This window comes from Hibiscus syriacus, unplaced genomic scaffold (assembly GCF_006381635.1).
Source record: "Hibiscus syriacus cultivar Baekdansim isolate YM2019G1 unplaced genomic scaffold, ASM638163v2 tig00110956_pilon, whole genome shotgun sequence".
In the NCBI taxonomy this organism is placed as follows: Eukaryota; Viridiplantae; Streptophyta; class Magnoliopsida; order Malvales; family Malvaceae; genus Hibiscus; species Hibiscus syriacus.
Window position 1 is genome coordinate 408,650 of NW_024062932.1, and position 18,859 is coordinate 427,508.

Consider the following 18,859-nt stretch of genomic DNA (forward strand, 5'->3'; position numbering starts at 1 on the left):
TGGTATAGAACTAATCCATTCCAGGTTCTTAAGGGACACATTTGTTACATTTCGTCGAATCCAAGGTTTATATTTAAGGATTAAAGTAAATGTCATAGAATGTGCAGAAACGGTTTAAACTTCGAATGTAAGCAATATTTGTATTATTCTAGTTTACAGGAAAAAACTTTATCTTTGTTTAGGCTGAATATATAGAAAACATAGTTGAACCAACCCCGCCCAACTTGATCCGATCAAAAAATACTGTCAAAACGAGAGGTGATTTAGATAATAGGAGCATTTTACTAAGATTCTTTATCTGCCTCTCATAATCAGAGATGTTTGAGGTGATTATGTACACAACAAAAGCCATCAACATTCCATATATAAACTATACAAAAAGAACTCCACACCCCCTCCCAGTTTCCCCTTCCCCTCCTTTAATCCTCGGTGTCAATCACTGCACCTTTTTCTTCAAACTTCACTCCCACCAAGAACTTCATGCACACCTGTTGTAAAACAACATCACACATTACTTTAGCAAAGTTCTGAATGGTTTACTGATAAAAGAAACTCTTGAGACTTACCTGTTTGGGATCATAGACTGTGTACTCGTTATATTCCAGAGGGCTATCCTTGTGTTCTGAAGGAATCAAACGACCACAGGGGACTTTGATATCATCTTTCCAGTCTATGAACTCTGATTCGTCTGGTTTCTTTCTCCCCAATCGTTTCACACAAGCTTTTTTCTCTTCAAATTGCTTTGTATCCTGTGTTGTTCAGTTTGGCAATGGAACAATATTTCATGAGAGGACTAAGATTAAGGTGGTAATAGAATGTTGTACAATCTGAAAACATAGCTTGGGAGTTATACCTCAGGTGGATCCTTAAGCTCGATAATTTCCTCTCCTTGCGAAAACACAGCGAGAACCATGAAGCACTCGGCCCGGTCTACAGCAGTGAAGCCATACCTGGCAGCTTCCGCAGCAGCATCAGAGCAAACAATGCCCTTTCCGAACTGTAAAGAAAATACTTGAATCTTCAATCATATGAATATAATTTAGACCTTAATGTGATGAAAAATAATAGCTAGCTGGATTTCATTTTTACCCTGTATCCTGGAACTGGTAGAGAGCAGCTAGCTGGCAGGAAACCTTTATGCAAATGCCTTAACAGGTTTGAGCTCCGAGTACCTGGAAGAATATATCAAATACAAGAATGTCCACTCAAATCACACTTGCAGTAAGGACGGATGAGATGGTTCAAGGCCGGCCTTACTGCACCACAGGAGTCTTTTGTTTGGTAGCTTTTTTACTTCTTCAAAAGAGGGGCCTTCCTTCGTTTCCACACTAAAGATGTTCTCAACTGAAATCCCATATTCCTGCCCAAAAATTCACCGAGTATATAATGCTTTGTTAGCCAGTCAATGAAGCATAAAAACTGTGCTAAAATATGCAAATCTTGGGGGTGCAGCTTACAATGTCTGCAACTTTGACAGGTTCAAAAGTTTTTTCCACATAATTGAGTATCATCTTGTGGTCATCTGAATCTTTATCCACAGGAGAAATTGAGCATCCTATTCTCTTGTATCTATCAGACAATGGGTCATCAAGGGTATCATCTCCCATGTGTCCAATAACATGGGAGGCCACAACAATGTCTCGAACACACTCAAATGATGCTGCACACTAGAAAATTCAAGCCATGGTTTATTAGCAAGAAAAGTAGGAGTCTAAAAGGGTGTAAATTTATGTTGGGCATCCAGGTTTTACATGATCAGCAAATTCTTGATAATCCCTGAAGATGAAGGGTCTGGTGGAATGCATCAGGGTGAACCATGTTTGGCTAAAGTCTGACCAAACCGCCTCAACTTTTTGTCCAGATTCCTCCATTGATTTCACTTTTTCTACAAAGTCTAGCAGAACCTCCTCACCTGGTTAAGTTCGTGATATTATAGATACGGGAATAAATAAAAGAGGAAAAAGTTAACTAGAAGGGTGAGAGAATGGTTCTTACATTTTTTTCAAATGAACATCAGAGAGCATCCCCATTGGTAAATCAGGGGCATCTAAATCCATCTCCATCAGTGCATACCTGTCCAGTGAAGAAAACAACTGGTTAAATCCGATATCAGTAAAGAGAACGGATTAATGGCCATGTTCGAAAGAAGCGTACTTGTAAATCTCCTGACTGCAAAGAACCTTAATGAAATTTGCAACCATTGGTTCAAGTTTACAATGTGCTGCTGCAACACCTAGCTGCCGAAGGCCGAGTCCTCCACATCTCACGTCCACTCCATCATCCTTATGGATACAAGGAAACCAATTGGAATAAATATCATGTAAAAATAACAAATTCAATAAATATAGTTAGAATCAGAGAAGGAAGTGATTTTTACCATGTCTATAGGATAAAATTTCAATTGCTTCTTCTGAAACTTCTTCTCCCTTTCCCATGGCTCAAACTCATTGCCTGTTACTTCCTCAAACAGCCTAACAAACTCCTTCACAGCACCGTCAATGTCCTTCCATTCATCGAGCTTCTCCTGAGCATTTGGATCATCACCTACTCTCCCTTTCTTGTAGTACAAGTGGAGGTTACAGTCTGGTACCTTGATAAGTTGCATAATACAATACCTATACAAATGAAGATTGGAAATCAGTAACTGCAATAGAGATACAGTAGCATCAATATAATCGATAAAAGAACTCGCTGCATTACTCATTAATGGATCGTCCTTGGTCGCAGAGTGAAAAGGCACAGTTGTATAATATACCATCTTTCTCAAAAATTTGACCACCTTGCTCTTGCAATCTGGTATCCTTGTAGACTCCTCTTTTCCCATATAGCTTGAGCTGCAAGCAATTAAATCACAGAATTGAGACCAACCATCTAGTTCGTTTGTAAAAGAAAAAAAAGAAGTCCAATTTCTATGAGGTGAAATGGCATACTTCTGCTGAAAATGATTCAAGTGCTGATTCATCAGGAGCTTGTTTATCCCATGGAATTCCTTTTCCATCAACAGAAAGATCTGTAACTATGTCATAAGCTTCTAAAGGCTGTGCTTCTTGTTTCTCAATGCTGTCGAGTAACCAAGTTTCACTCACAACTCGTACCCCTCTTTCCCTGAAATTTTCCATCCCTCGTTATTCAAACAAGACTTTCAAACCCTAAAAACTTCAATGGCACAATGTTTCCCACACACACACTCACATTGCTTCAATCAGTTCGATGAGCCGCCGCGCTCTCGTTCTGATGGAGGAGCAACCAAGCAAGTTATACCTTCCCCCGGAGTTTTATCAAAGCAATAAACAAGAGAACATAAAAGCATCATAAAAGTGGGACACTTCGCAATGGTGAAAACAAATTACCAATGACCGAGTTGGAGACTTCCCCCCCATGTTTTTCGATCTTGGATTTCCAGAATTGCTGCAATAGAAGAGTTGCAACGTGAAGGGTTTCAGCTCTTTTCAGTCAAAGAACAAAGATTCAAAGGTACAGCAATATCTAAACTGAAACATTTTCATATACATGTGTGCGATTAAGACGGCCCGCCAGGGAAATCATCATTCCTAAGAAAGGTTTGTCGGTGACTCCTACATACCGGTGAGGCCGGACACATGGAACCTCGTACTTCTCCAGCAACTATAGGAAGAAGAAATGGCAGAGCTTAGTGAATTTCACTGAAATAAAATCAATGAGATTGTTAAGAGAAAATTTTACATTAGCAACAGGAGAATTCGTGGCAGAATCAGGCAATTTGGGTGGTTCTTGCTTCCTTGCTGGACTTCTTGTTTTGTACACACAAGAAGACCACTCGCTATAAGTTCCCTTGCAAGAATAAAGGTTGCCATCAAACTCCAAATCACCATTGCAGATTTGGCATTTCTCCAGTGGTCCATAGAACAACATATCAAGGCTGCCAACAGAAAAAGAAGATTTTAAAGCTCTGGGTGATTTCATTGATGCATAAATTATTAGCATGAAAAATAGACTAACCATTTGATGGCAACTGAAGCATCAGACCCAGATGAATCCTGGCCATTGGCTTCAAGAATTTCCCTCATTTGTGCAATAGATAAGTTCTCTCTGATAGCTTTACAAAACTCTTCAAATTCGTTAACTACATCAGATGTAGCTTTTTCCTCGTACTGATCATTACCATCCTCAACCTTGGGTTTCTTTGGAGATTCCTTCCCTTCATTACTTTTCAACTGCTCCGCCTTTTGCTTTCTTGTCATGATGATCTTCTCTTCATCACCGGTTCCATGTCCATGAGCATGAGCCCTTGTTTCATGAAGCTTCACAAATTAAAAGAAACAAGGTTAAAACCTTATGTATGCCATTAGAACTATCATTATGAAACCGAAATATCAACAAATCTGCTACAAAACCTTCATGATTTTCCTCTTCTGTTATCTTCAACACAAATTCTGCTAGAGTTTTAGTATGGATTTTCAGTGGAAAACATAAAAAGCCTTAACGGGGCACTATTTTCTAACACCAACAATCTCGTACTATATAACGATACATCGACATAGATGGAATTCTTTCAAGTCTCTAAGGTGTTCCGTCTTCCCAAGAACAAAACATGTGTTCCCATGCAAAGGAACTCAGCGCTACGTGTCGAAATGTATCTCTCGCAGCCTAAGCCTTTGACGGGTGGTAATCTAAACTGTATATGATTCAACAAGTACCTCTTGGCTTTTGTTTCACCCTCTCTATTACATGCAATTATATATCTAATCCTATTCAGATTCAATGTCTAATCCTATTCAGATTCAATGTTTTTCAAATTTTACTACATGGCAGCTCCTTGTCTTCCTGGACTGACACCTGGAATTTGCGAGGTGGGAGACCCAATATGCTGCCTCTGAGGCTATTTTAACAAAAAACAATCTAATCCTAAATTATAACTAAAACGTTAATTTAATTATTTAACGATCTTTTAAATAAAATTAAAAATATAACCTGTTGATCTAGTGGGACAAGGCACTAAATCCCTTAAGTAAGGTCAAGGTTCGAATCATAGCGATTGAGAATGGTGTAAACTAAGTTGGGAGAATCATCTTTACCTTTACAGTATTAAATTGGAGTAGTCGATTAATAGATCGAATATCGATGATTATTAAAAATAAAAAAATAGAAAACATAAAGGCATGTGTACTTGAAATTGAGGTTGATCGTGATGTGAATGTTCTTTGCATGGAATGGAAGATTCTTTTGGGAAGTATAATTGTCCGTCTATGTCTAGTTTGTTAAATTTGGATATTCATAAAATTTGATTATCTGTATTTTTTGATTACGATATTTAGTTCATATATCTTTTTAATTTTTTCATTTAATTTTTTTTTTAAATTTAAAAGTTCATAATACATAATTCATATACAAAATTAGTGATTTAAAGTTAGTTTTAAGGATATATATATATATATATATATTAAAATTTATTTTTTAAAATGTTAAAGATATTAACATTGATCGTAATTTTTTCATTCGAATCTCATATTGACAAATTAATAAAAAAAAATTAAAAAATTAAAAACTAAAATGTACATAATTCAAACTTAGAAAAATTTAAAAGATTTAAATTTAATTTTTAGATAAAATATTAAGAACCTAAAATAAAAGTATAATTTAAAACTAATATATATATATTAATACTATCGGATCGGATAGGGTACGCAACTATAAAATTGTTTTGAACCAGATCGATTCATCTACCCGGGAAATATCATAGATCGGATACATAACTCGATCAATAATATTTTTTAGATAATTATCAGCTGGTGAATAAGTTAGGTCAACCAAATCAGATATTTTTAAAAACCCCTAATTGATATGAGGTATTGAAAATATAATAATACTAAATATTTTATAATAAAATTTAATAAAAAAAATATCAACTTCACTTATCAATTTATATATCAATTCTAAAAAAAACAAGTAATTTATATTTAGCATGTAATAGTACTAAACGCAGCGTTTCAATGTCGACGCACTATGAGTAAAACGATGCGTTTAAATTGGCAATAAAGAATGAATCGGAAGTCTTTCAGTTCAACAGCTTCCGTTCCATTCCCGGTTCCGACTCGGAAGTCTCCAGCTTTGGGAAGAAATGAGTAAAACGGAAGCTTTTAAACGCAGTCTAATAATTATATTACTGCTGTTAACAAATCTACGACCATTGCATCATCACCAGACAATCACCGCTACAATGTAGGAGATCACGTCCCCTTATTTGTCTACAAAGTTGTCCCCTCAACAATCCCAGGTACCCAGAACAATGAAAATACAATCTTTACTTTAAGTTTAAATGTTTTTTTTTCTTGTGAATTTAGTTTGTTACGTCTTTCTAAGAAATGGGCATTGTTTAAACTGATGTGGGAAATGGGAATCAACGTATTTTGATGAGTCAGCGTTTGATTTTCATTTTGTTAAGTCAACTGCCTGTAAAAGAATTTTGGGTTATGAAAGTGTAGTAGTTACCTTGTACAAGGATTTTGAAGGATGGGATCTGAACTATAATGAGGCAACGACCCTGTTATTTATGTTAGTTGCTTGTCAATACTGAAAAGCTCGAGTCTTTTTGGTGTTTTGGTTATTGAGATATCAATTCAAATCCCTTTTAAGGGATTTTAGGGATTTAATGGTTAAAGTAACTAAATACATGATCATTTTGAAGGAAACAAGACCTATAATTGAAAGTTTACTAATAATTCGAGAATGTTGAACTTTTATGCACTTAGCCGCATTGTCCTTAGATTGGTGATATTATAACTTCTCCTGGGGTAGAACTAGAAGTTATACCAGAGTGACTCCTTAGAGCAGACTGCTTTGGGAGAGAGATGAACGACTATGGTTCGAGGTTACCTTTTTACTTGAACTGCCAATTTCCATTTCCTTTCTGGTTACTATATCCTTCTGCTCTTATGTTTTACCCCAAAACTGTTATTGTATTGCAGTGAGACTTACCAATACTATGAATTGCCATTTTGCCGTCCAGGTTAGCAACAATCATCAGAATACTTTTCTTAAGTTTGATTATGCATGGTGAAAATTTTACTAACCATGTTTCTACGTGTAAACTTTGAGTAATGTGAAATTAGTATTTGTTAACATTCAGTTAAATTTACAGTTTTAATATTGAAAATTGCTGAAAATAAAATTATCCTACATTTACCAGGGATGAAGCTTTTAAAGGCTCTGGGATCTTATAGTTACATTTTGGAGCTTACAATATTATCACTTTAATGTTCTTTTTCTATGCCTCCGCCTGTGTCTTTTCTGTTTTCCTTTTGTTTTTTTCTTTGCCAAAAGTTAAACGGTAGGACCGAGGTTTCATTTCTCCCAATTTTTGGCCTTGTAGAGTTTGAAGTTGTACTAGTAAGTTTGCACTTTGTGGCTTGCAGATCCTGTAATACAAAAGGAGTCCCTTGGGGAAGTTCCGAGTGGTGATCGTTTGACTGCTGCTCTATATAAGTTGAACTTCCGGGAGAACAAAGTTGCAAAGACATTGTGTCACAAAAAGCTTGAAGAAGATGATATTGCAAAATTTAAATATGCTGTCATTAATGATTTTTACTTTCAGATATACTATGATGATCTACCATTTTGGGGGTTTGTTGGAAAAATTGAAGATAACAGTTGGACACTTGAGGACAAGTCACCCAAGTATTTTCTGTTCCAACATGTACAGTTTGAAGTGCTTTATAATGGAAACCAAATTATTGAAGTACATGCAATTGGTGATCCAAATCAGGTTGTTGATATTACAAAAGATGCTGTGATTGATGTTGAGTTCACTTATTCAGTCACCTGGAATACAACGTCAGCTACCTTTGATACCAGAATGGATAGATATTCAAAGGCTTCATCCCTCCCAGCCCACCAGAAAATTCATTGGTTTTCGTTCATCAACTCATTTATCACTATTATGCTATTGATAGGATTACTTGAGAACATAATTTGCCTTGTGTTATTGTTGACCCTGTCAACTTGTTTCAAACCTATAGTATTTCTTTTTTATGCTTTGAGGCTAAGGTTCAATGCATGAATAGCAGGTTTTCAAGTGGAGATGAAGGAGAAGAAGACAAGGAGGTTGGTTGGAAATATATTCATGGTGATGTGTTTAGGTATCCTCGAAATAAGTCCTTGTTTTGTGCTGTCATAGGCATGGGTACTCAACTATTAACCTTGTAAGCTACTCACTATTTTTCTCCTAAATGTTTGATATCTTGTTCGGATTTACTAATTACTAGCCGACATCTGATAAGTACAACAAGAATAATAAACAAAGTCTTCTCCACTTCGTGGGGTTGGCAGTTGGCTAATGGCACACTAATGGTATGATAATTGATACATGCATGAGAATCAACTGCCTTTTGCTCGTTAATGGCATAATTAAACTGAACCTTGTTCAACTTCATATTCTTATTTTTACTCTTTTGCATTTTTCCAGTTGCCTTCTGTTTCAACAACTTATTTATGCTTTCATATTGGACGCGTTCACCATGGAGTCAGTATTACATATTTATGATACTTCAAAATAATTGCCATTGTAGGATGTAGTTTTCAAATCAAATTAGATTCAAAAGCTCTATTTTTCTTGATTTTCGTGGTTTTATGCTATGGTTACTTACTCTAAATATGAAAATTTAATATTTCTTCTTAACATTGTTGTGTTTCCTTCCAGAGTCTTCTGCTTATTTGTGTTGGTATGCCTTGGTATCCTCATTCCATACAATCGTGGAACACTCTGCACTGCGCTTGTCATTTTATATTCTCTGACATCTGTAGTTGCTGGTTACACTACAGCGTCCTTCCACCGTCAATTTGCTGAAACTGGTTGGGTAATGTTTCTAATTTAATTTAATGTCGCACACACTGAAGGAACATTTTTGCTTGTTTGTTAAATAAATGAGAGTCAATTTTCAGGAAAGGAGTGTCCTCCTGGCTGGAATCATGTTTGCTGGTCCCCTGTTTGTGATAGGTTCCATCCTTAATGTGGTTTCTGTATCTTATGGGGAAACAGCTGCACTCCCTTTCAGCACCATCATGGTTATTATTCTCATATACATTTTTCTCACCATTCCATTGCTTGTGTTGGGTGGGGTGGTTGGATACCTCTTTAGGTCTGAATTTCAGTCACCTTGTGCTACAAAAAGATACCCCAGGGAGATTCCTCCATTGGCTTGGTACTGGAAAACTCCTTGTCAGATGTTTCTTGGGGGTTTCTTACCTTTTAGTGCTATTGTCCTCGAGTTACAACATTTATATGCGAGCTTGTGGGGATACCAGATATTCACTCTTCCCTGCATTTTGTTTATCATGTTCATTATCCTCATCTTGCTCACTGCGATATTAAGTGCTGGTTTAACGTATATTCAGCTATCCGTGGAAGATCATCAATGGTGGTGGAGGTATGTTCCCTTGCAATTTTATATACACGGATGTTAATGTTCATGAATATGCACAATGAACCATGGACATGTAAATGAAGGTTGCTATTTAGGCTTCTTTACTTTGTATATGTAAGAACCTTCATGGTAATATGAAATCTCACAGATCAAGATGTTGATATGCAATTTTTTATTGCTGCCTACCGTCACATATTTAGGACCTATGACACTTCATGCTTTCCTGAAATACCTGTGTCTGAGACATACTCTAACATGGATCTGATAATATGATATTCTAAGGATCCTCCAAATCACGAAAACCTTGGGTCCAAAAGATGAGGGTTTTTTATGAATAACAAATAATTCCGTTTATTGTTCTAAGTAATGCTTTGTTTATCCTAATTCCCCCTGCATTGTCATAACATTTTGAACACTTGGGATGTTTTTGCTTGATGCAGATCTGCGTTGTGTGGGGGCTCAACCTCTGTTTTTATGTTTGCTTATTTTATCTACTTCTACGCGAGGTCAAGCATGACTGGCTTATTGCAATTTTTCATTCGTTATCGGCTACAATGCCTGCATGTGCTATGCATTTTTCTTGATGCTTGGCACGGTAGGCTTCCATTCTTCCCTGATGTTCGTTCGATACATTCACCGAGCTGTTAAGAGTGAATGACTCTGCCTCTTCATGTTCATGGTAATGGCTTTCTGCCGTCACTGCAAACCCCTTATCTCGCCAACCATTTTATTAAAAATCAAGAAAGAAGGGAAGACACGGAAAGAATGTGGTATGGAAAAAAATCATGTTTGGCATGAGAGAAAATCAGAGTTATCTTTTGATGCAAATTTCCTTCTTTTCTTCAAGGTAAGAAGTTTGCAGTTGTTAGGAAAACATTTGTGTACACTATCCACAGGTATGCCCCTTTAATGGAAAGCAAGCATGTTCCATTCTTCTTGTAAACTAGATCAAACTTGGAAATTTATTCTGTAAAAAGTTTGCACTTTTTGTTTTGATTTTGTTCATTTTCTATAATTAAAATTAAAAAAATATATTTCGATAATCATTTAAGTTATCGGTTTATTATAATTTTTATAATTTGACTATTGAGTCACACTCATCTCAATTAACATGTCACATTAAAAATTATTAATTTTTAATTAAAAATGATTAATTTATAATTTGATAAAATAATGATTTAATCATGCTTTTTTATTTTTCTTAATTAATTTTATTAATGGTTGGTGTTGATATTTTGACTAACTTAATATTTTATGTAAGGTTTTAAATTGATATTTTGTCTAAAGTTCATGAGTTAAATTAAAAATTAATTATTATTATTATTATACGTTAATTGGATAATATAAGTTGAGTCGTAACAAATCAATAACGTAAGTAATCGAAACACACACACATATATATATATATATATATATATTTAAATTTTGATGATCGTTGAACAAAATTAAAATAAGAAATGATCGAACTTGTAATTTACCCTAAAAATTAACATGAAGATGAATAACAAAGCATCAAAAAATAAAGAAATAGTATCTTCGTATGCCAAATATATATGAAAATTAATAAAGAAATTTTAGAGGTCAAATGTAGAAGAAAATATATGAAGTGAGTTTTGAGTATGTCTCAAGGACAAAACTCAAGCATATATTTTGTGAAGACGATTTTCCACCTCAAAAAAGTAATGTAAAAATCCAATACACCAACCCCATTGGAGGGCCCTATGCATTATTATTAGTATTCATTGTCCACCACCTTTCACCCTTCTCTAAGCCTTAAATCACAAGAATAAATCTTCCCTCAAACCCTCTCAAAGCCACACAATTGTAAGACTCTAAGCTTTAATGAGACGTTTGTATATCGAAAACCATAGAAACCCATCCTTTGGTGACGTGCACTTCAATTCTCCCACACCCATATTTTTATGCACCCTAAGCCATCCCCTTATATTATATATAACCCTTTCGAAAATCTCCCATATTTGCACACTATCACCATCATCTTCATCAAGGTGAAAGTGCAACCACAACTACATCAACAACATGTCTAGTATTAGTTTCAGCTCCCAGAATCATAAGCCGTCGTCAAAACCGGTTGTCGTCCGTCGTGTTTCAACTTTGTCCATCAACTCCAACAATATGCATGGTTTAGGACATGAAAATGCCATGTCCTATAGTTGCAGTTCAGCTTTGGCTCCTATAGGGCATTGCAGTGATGGAAAGAGAAGGATCCGGGACGTGAAAGGCTTAAAAGACACAGAGAAGAGGTTGCAGGTAGAGTTTCCATACCTGATAAATGGGGTAAAGAAGATTTGCTCAAAGACTGGATGGATTTTTCTTCGTTTGATTCATTGTTAGCTCCCACTGGACTTGCTTCTGCTCGTAAAGCGCTTATGCTGAGGGAAGAAGACGTAGTTCGCAACGATTGATGAGGATCGGGAGTATGTGTTGAACAATTATATTTCATGTTGATTTTTTAATATTACTGTGGCAACAACTTTTATCTGTTTCGGTTCATTAAATCTGTAAATCTCAAGAACTAGCCACTGTTATTAGGTACAAATATAAAGCAGATCTGATAAAATGTTTATGCAGTTTTCAACATTTGCACTCTATCAATCCATTAATGCTGAGATCTGACTATTGAGTGAGCCATATTTGTCTCTCTAGCTTGTAAATCCTGCTTATTTTTACATGTACGCAGTATATATGTATGTATGTATATGCGTTTCGATTAAGATACTGATAAAGAAGAAAATCTCTGACATCTCTAGCTCCTAACAAAGTTTTCTCAAAAATCAAGATCCAAGTGAATCATGATTACAGTAGCTTCCAGGATATATAATTGGAGCCATGTTTTATTCAGGCAATACTATAGATATATAAATACCAAACATCAGATTATTAAAAAAAAAAAACTTGCAGCAGTTTGATCTATTTTCTTTGTCTTTAAACTGGTCTACTGAAGGCAGACAAAGTTTCTTTCAGTATATACACTTGGATTTTCTATATTGGATGTATAAGCCCCTTTGTTCTTCGGTCTCACCACCATTGATCTTGATGAGCATTAAACCTCTATATATGCAGTCTTGTAATTTCTAAACACTGCTTTGCCTTTTTTCTTCAATCCCTTTTCTTTCCTGTACATCCAGTAGAAGAAATCAATTCAATTCTCAAACATCCTACTAAAAAGAAAGATGCATATTTTCTCCCTATCAATGCAAGAAGAAATATTAGGTCTCTCACCGGGGAAAGTAATTTCTTCAAATGTGCATTCTCATTTCTCAAATGCTCCACTTTTTCTTCCAGAAACCTTGTACGCTCCTATAAAATAAGGAATGAAGATCATAGCCTCACTATATCGAAAAATAACTACAAATTCTAAAAAAAAATAGAATGAACTGATGCAATAGTTTTCAATTTGCGTGCATGCAGTCTTGGCTCGAGATTTAGCGTTAAGAAACAAGATAATAAAGGAATTGTGTATGTTGGATTTCGAATTCCGAAACAGCAATCAATTTAGTTCCGGGATCGGTTCTAGTACTATCTATATATGTATGTATACCTGAGTCTTTGCTCGAGATTTTGCTGCTGAAATTCTGTTTCTGATCTTATTCATTTTCTTCCTTTGCTGAGCCTCTCCAATGGCTTCTTGCATTCTGTTTCTCCCTTTAATGTTAAAAAGTAAACCGGACCATTGAAGACCACTTCCTGATGGTGCATGTGCAGGCAAAACCTGCATTTGAGGTCTATAAGGGAACCCTAGTGGATTCACCAAACACACTCCAATGCTCATCATATTATTCTGATCATTTAAGAAAGAAGAAGATCCAGTTTCAACATCTCTCATAACACCATGATTGTTCTGCTGGTATAGTTCCATTGTTGCACGTTGTAGTAGGAATTTGCTGCTGTCCTGCAGCTGTTCATCTTCTGGATTTTTAGATTTGAAATCATTAATTAACAGAGACGTTATTTCATCAGAATCTGGTGATCCAGCAAGTATATTAGCCCAATCTAATGAATTATCACCCATTATTCTCCCTTAATCACCAAAATTATCAAGAAAGCCTTTTTTTGCCCTTTTTAATCAGATAACTTCAGGCAGATTTCATTTGCAAATACCTACAACATAGAGAAGGAAGGTTAAACTTACATGAACATATTCTTGCAGAAGCTAAAGAGCTGAAAACGGCACTGATACAAGTGTGTGTGTATATATATATATACACACATGTACAAAGATGTATATAGATGATATTATGCGCAGGAGGAAAATAAAAGGACGTTAAGAGCAACACTGTCTACAACTAAAGTTGCAGGCCCTATTTATTAAGGAATCAACAAAGATATAAGAAAATCGCAGAGCACCAAGGTTAGGTTGCCAAATGTAAAAGAGAATCTGGTTTTTATCACATTAAATGATGGTAATCGTCTATGTTGCACTAATACGGGGACGAGGACGGAAAACAGTTATTCTTAAAATTATAGGGGTACGGGGACGGCAAAGTACGGCATATAATAAAAATTAAATTATAAATAAATATAAAAATCATAAATAAAATTAATATTTCACATAAAATTAGAAAATAAAATCCATAAGTAAATGTTAGAAAATAAAATTCATAAAGTCGATATTTCATAGAAAATTTGAAACCCTAAGGAATTTGGCCTAAATGTCTAAATTATTTATGTGACCAAATTATAATTATTGTAAAGCATATGATAGTCACATGCCATCTCCGAAACATCCCCAGATAAGCATCGAAACGTCCTCAAATTTATTCAGCCATACCCCACCACGTGACTCATCCCAATACATACCCGTGCTGTTCCCATGTCAGGGACGTATCGGGTACTGAAATGTGGGAAGTTGTGTCATCCTCGTGCTTCATAGGTAATCATTCTTAGTAAATTACAGGTGGTAGGCAATGTCCCATTTTATTTTACTATCTTGTACTTAAGTAGGGAATGAAATAGGTGGTACGTAGTTTTTTTTGTTTGTATAATCACTGATATTCATATCTGATTTATTGATCAACTAATTCGTATTAGATACTGTAAGACAAGGGCAATCATCCTAACTCAATTGCTCCATTAATAGATGTCAGGGTTTAAACTATTAACATTTCTTAAAGGATCTAATGTCTTATCTTACTAAACCGGATTGCTGAATAAATACGATTCATTAATCAACAAGATTAAAGATAAATTTTATGCATCATTATAAATAAAAGATATAACTTTCATTATATTAAATGATGGCATTTTGATAAAATATTAAAATTAATTAATCTTATTTTAGTAAATGGTTGATTTGGTGAAATTAAGATGTATAACAAATTTAAAGTGAAAGAAAATATTTAATTCATGAGTCATGGCCATGACCGTGACCAATGAACGTGCATGTTAATCGTAAAAGACCAGTCATAAAAATACTTGTTTGGGCTGAAACAATCTATTACTAATCTAAGCCGGGTTCAACTCCTGGAAACCAAGACTGGGCCCAAATAAATTTGGGCTAGACTGCCACTGGCTATTATCATTTTTATTACTCCAATATACATATCCCCAAAATCCAGGAGCGGCTAGGGTTTTTCTTCTCTGGTAGGCGATAGCTATTCACTTCTCTTTTCCGCTAAACCCTTGCTTATTTTGACTGCCATTCACTTGTGGATCTAACATTTCGATAACTTGGTGACGCTATTTTGCAGGTAAAATTTCGTAGTTCTGTTCGTGGAAAGGACTGGGATTCAGAGATGAGGTAATTTTAATGTTGCTAATGTTTATTTATATGCTGGACCCGGATTAGAAGCTTTTGCATTTTTTCTTTATAGGATAATCTTGATGTTATTTTTATCTGTGGAAGGATTCGTTACCGATTCAGAGATGAGGATATTATAATTTTTCTAACTATTCTTGATTTACTGGATCGAAGAAGAGTTTGGATCCTTCTTTTTGTTTTACGGGATAATCTGTTTGGTACTTTCATCTGTGAAATATTTGGAATTGGCGTTGTTATTAGTTGTACTTTGTTTCTACTCATTTTGGACGCTCAATATTTGTTCTCTTTGTTAAGATTGGTTTTGTGACAATTTTATTTGTCGTAAAATTTGAGCTTAGACTGAATTTTAAGCTGTAAATTTTGGATCACATTATTTGTTAGGGGACCTATCGCCATTCCTGGATTTGGTAGTTTAGTTCAAAGCATTTGCTTGATCTATATACTGTTTTGGGGTATTCATTTTGAGATTGTGAGCTGTTTGTGTTGCCCGCATTAATATTTTGTCATACTAATTTTTGAATATTTTGTTATCTAGTTGTTTATGGTTTTTTTAAAAGGATTTCGGTTTTCTTATTTACAGTAAGCTTCAGAGTGATGCCCTTAGAGAAGCTATTTCAGCAATTGTAGCTCAGTCCAAGGAGAAACAACGCAAATTTACTGAGACTATTGAACTCCAGATTGGTCTGAAAAACTATGATCCTCAAAAGGACAAGCGTTTCAGTGGATCTGTGAAGTTGCCACACATTCCACGACCTAAGATGAAGATTTGCATGCTTGGAGATGCTCAACACGTTGAAGAGGTGATTTTTTAGCTTTCTTTGGTTAAATTTTATTTGTTTATGTTTCTTAAGATATTTTTTGTGGAATCAGGCATAAGATGTGCATTATGCTTAGAATATACTTGTAATATTTGAACGGTCATTTTTGCAATGAACTTTTGTTTTTCATGGTTTAATTTTTAATTCAGGCCGAGAAGATTGGTTTGGATTATATGGATGTAGAAGCATTGAAGAAACTAAACAAGAATAAGAAACTGGTGAAGAAGCTTGCCAAGAAGTATCATGCCTTTTTGGCTTCTGAATCTGTCATCAAGCAAATCCCTCGTCTTTTGGGTCCCGGTCTCAACAAAGCTGGCAAGTAACATATAGGAGTGTTGTAATTGACCTGTTTTCAGCAATATTTGTATTGCACTCGTAGGGCTTTTGCGGGAAGTCCAAAGTTTTACTTGTGCGTTTGTCAGTTATGGTTTATGAATTTTGATCTTACATTTCGCAAAAACGCAGGGAAATTCCCAACCCTCGTTACTCACCAGGAGTCCCTAGAGTCCAAGGTGAATGAGACCAAGGCAATGGTTAAGTTCCAGCTGAAGAAGGTTCTGTGCATGGGCGTTGCGGTTGGGAATGTTGCTATGGATGAGAAGCAGATATTCCAAAATGTGCAAATGAGTGTCAATTTCCTTGTTTCTTTATTGAAGAAAAACTGGCAGAATGTGAGTTTTCTTATCTTTGGTGTTTGTTCAGGTTGCTTGCTTCGTGATCTTATATATAGTGTGTATACATGGGATTTCGACATTATTTTGATTGTGTTACTGATTGAATTTGAACTCATTGCAGGTGAGGTGCCTCTACCTGAAGAGCTCCATGGGCCCTTCGAACCGAATCTTTTGAATTGCTTCTGTTATGTACGGAGTGAAAGTGTGGGATTAAATTAATCACTGTTTTTTTTTTTTAAAAACTTAATGTTTTGTTTTGTTATTGGCATCCCTAGAAATGTTATGAATTTGAGACATTTGAAGTTTTGATTTGCCTCTCAACTATTTTTCCATTAATGTTAAATCATCATCATTTTAATATTCTCGTGGCCTAAAGGGAAAATATCCATTGGAATATGGCCGTTGGTTCTTGCAAATTAGGACGTTGTTGAATCATTCTGGTTACAATTGGCTTTTGATAAACACTCTTGTATACAAGGTCCTGTGATTCTGGGACACAAAATAACTCGTGTGTAGTCGATGACTTTATATGTTAGAAATCATTTTCTTTTCTGTTTATCAGAATTTCCCTATATTTTACAAATAAATGTTTAACCAATACATTGAGGGTGCGTTTGGTTCACGGAATGTAAGATTACCAATGGGAATAAGATTATCGGCGGGAATAAGATTACTAGGAATGTTGTATTTTGTGTTTGGATTGTTTAGCAGGAATGTAAGATTACATTGTTTGGTTAAAGAATAAAAGATTATTGAGTATATATTTTACCAAATTGTCTTTATTATATATTTATTTTTTTAACAAATTGAATTCTACTATAATTAATTTATATATTTTCTTTAAAAAATTTAGGTTCATAAAATTTATATAATTTTTTTTACAAAATTGAAAAGATAAATTGGTTTAATGAAATGGTAAAATTTTATTTTAATCCCTGAATTTCATATAAAATTTTAATTATGGACTTTTTTGTAAATCTAAAATAGTTTAAGGATAAATTTGTAATTTAACATTCGTAGAATTTTTTTATTCAACGATAGAAGAAGAATATTCTTGAAAAAAAAATTAAGAGCATTCTAGTTCAAAACATCGATAATCCAACAATACTAAGAGAATGGAGTAATCACATTCCCGGTATATACCCCTAAAATATAACTGTTGCGAATAAAGATTACCGGGGGCTAAGAATGTTTGTCAACCAAACGAAGGAATGACATTTCATTCCTCCGATAATGTGAGATGACTTGAACCAAACACGCACCGAATGAAATCTTAGTCCGTAGTTCATACAAAGACACGTAAGGGTACTGGAGGATGGACTATACAATGTCAAAGCCCAAAATTACATTTTTTAGGAGACAGATGATCAGCCTAATCAAGAAGAAGCAATTTCGTGGTGGCTTTATAATCTCTGGCCGGTTTTGGTCGCTGTTGAAGGAGGAAGAAAACATACATTAGGACTCGAAAGGAAATTTTGTCCCTCTTCCTCATCTTCCTCTGCTTGCTCATTATTTTATCGTTTTCCTTGTAATCCATTTCCAGGATACGATATCCCCGATACGATTGTAAATTGTGATGCTGGGCACGTCGGTATCGTAAATTGTGATGCTGGGCACATCTCCCTGATGACGTGAGCATCGCCTTCATCCACTACGTACAATGTTCACCATGAAAGAGCTTTGAGTGGTAAGTATTCATCCACAACGTACAATGCTCACCATGAAAGAGCTTTGAGTGGTAAGTATTTCTGGTAAATCACTGATCCAATGTGTGATGCACTGATGCCATTGCTAGGAGCAGAGCAGTATCTTGAATTGAGTAGTACATGCCTTGAATCAGCTTGGTACTGACTTTATGTATTAGCTGCAGTATGATAAGAGAAAAAAAGGCTATTGAAATGTCAAAAGATTGGAATTTTGATACCAGACGATTAGCAACACTTCACATTCATGGGGTTATTTTTTATCAGTTTTATTCATCATCTCAAGTATGAATGAGTAAATGTGGGAGAGATTTGTTTTCACATTGTCCAAGACACTTATAGATTTATTTATATCCTAAAAATGTTAGAAATGTTGGGTGTCTTAAATGATGATCAAAGTGAGAGAAGAATCTAGTAGATCGCTTACCAAAGGTTAAAGTCGGAAGTTAGTTCTTGATTCGTTAAGAGATGGTTTAAAGCCCAT

General features: G+C 35.1%; 2 protein-coding genes and 2 pseudogenes across 2 annotated transcripts; 2 read left to right on the forward strand and 2 right to left on the reverse strand.

Annotated features, from left to right (window-relative positions):
* Positions 1-407: 407 nt before the first annotated feature.
* Positions 408-4,379, reverse strand: LOC120148368 (annotated as a pseudogene).
* Positions 4,380-4,520: 141 nt separating this feature from the next.
* LOC120148369 lies at positions 4,521-10,339 on the forward strand (annotated as a pseudogene).
* A 2,154-nt stretch (positions 10,340-12,493) lies between these two features.
* Positions 12,494-13,431, reverse strand: LOC120148370 (protein ABSCISIC ACID-INSENSITIVE 5-like). Its single transcript, XM_039161516.1, has 3 exons — positions 12,961-13,431; positions 12,642-12,719; positions 12,494-12,535 (listed from the first exon to the last, which is right to left on the reverse strand). The coding sequence occupies exons 1-3, from the start codon at positions 13,429-13,431 to the stop codon at positions 12,494-12,496; spliced, it is 591 nt and encodes a 196-aa protein (XP_039017447.1).
* A 1,535-nt stretch (positions 13,432-14,966) lies between these two features.
* On the forward strand, positions 14,967-16,988 carry LOC120148277 (60S ribosomal protein L10a-like). Its single transcript, XM_039161438.1, has 6 exons — positions 14,967-15,002; positions 15,110-15,159; positions 15,761-15,980; positions 16,148-16,313; positions 16,464-16,669; positions 16,794-16,988. Exons 2-6 carry the CDS (start codon positions 15,155-15,157, stop codon positions 16,845-16,847), a joined length of 651 nt encoding a protein of 216 aa, XP_039017369.1. The 5' UTR covers positions 14,967-15,002; positions 15,110-15,154; the 3' UTR covers positions 16,848-16,988.
* The last annotated feature ends 1,871 nt before the right edge of the window (positions 16,989-18,859 follow it).

What these genes read in the sequence shown, in the direction of transcription:
- LOC120148277 (XM_039161438.1), top strand. An exon ending in TCCCGGTCTCAACAAAGCTG is followed by an intron (nt 16,314 to 16,463) that starts GCAAGTAACATA and finishes GCAAAAACGCAG; the next exon opens with GGAAATTCCCAACCCTCGTT. An exon ending in TGAAGAAAAACTGGCAGAAT is followed by an intron (nt 16,670 to 16,793) that starts GTGAGTTTTCTT and finishes AACTCATTGCAG; the next exon opens with GTGAGGTGCCTCTACCTGAA.
- LOC120148370 (XM_039161516.1), bottom strand. Translation starts at nt 13,431, where the DNA reads ATGGGTGATAATTCATTAGATTGGGCTAATATACTTGCTGGATCACCA. An exon ending in AATCTCGAGCAAAGACTCAG is followed by an intron (nt 12,720 to 12,960) that starts GTATACATACAT and finishes CTTATTTTATAG; the next exon opens with GAGCGTACAAGGTTTCTGGA. An exon ending in TGAAGAAATTACTTTCCCCG is followed by an intron (nt 12,536 to 12,641) that starts GTGAGAGACCTA and finishes CTGGATGTACAG; the next exon opens with GAAAGAAAAGGGATTGAAGA.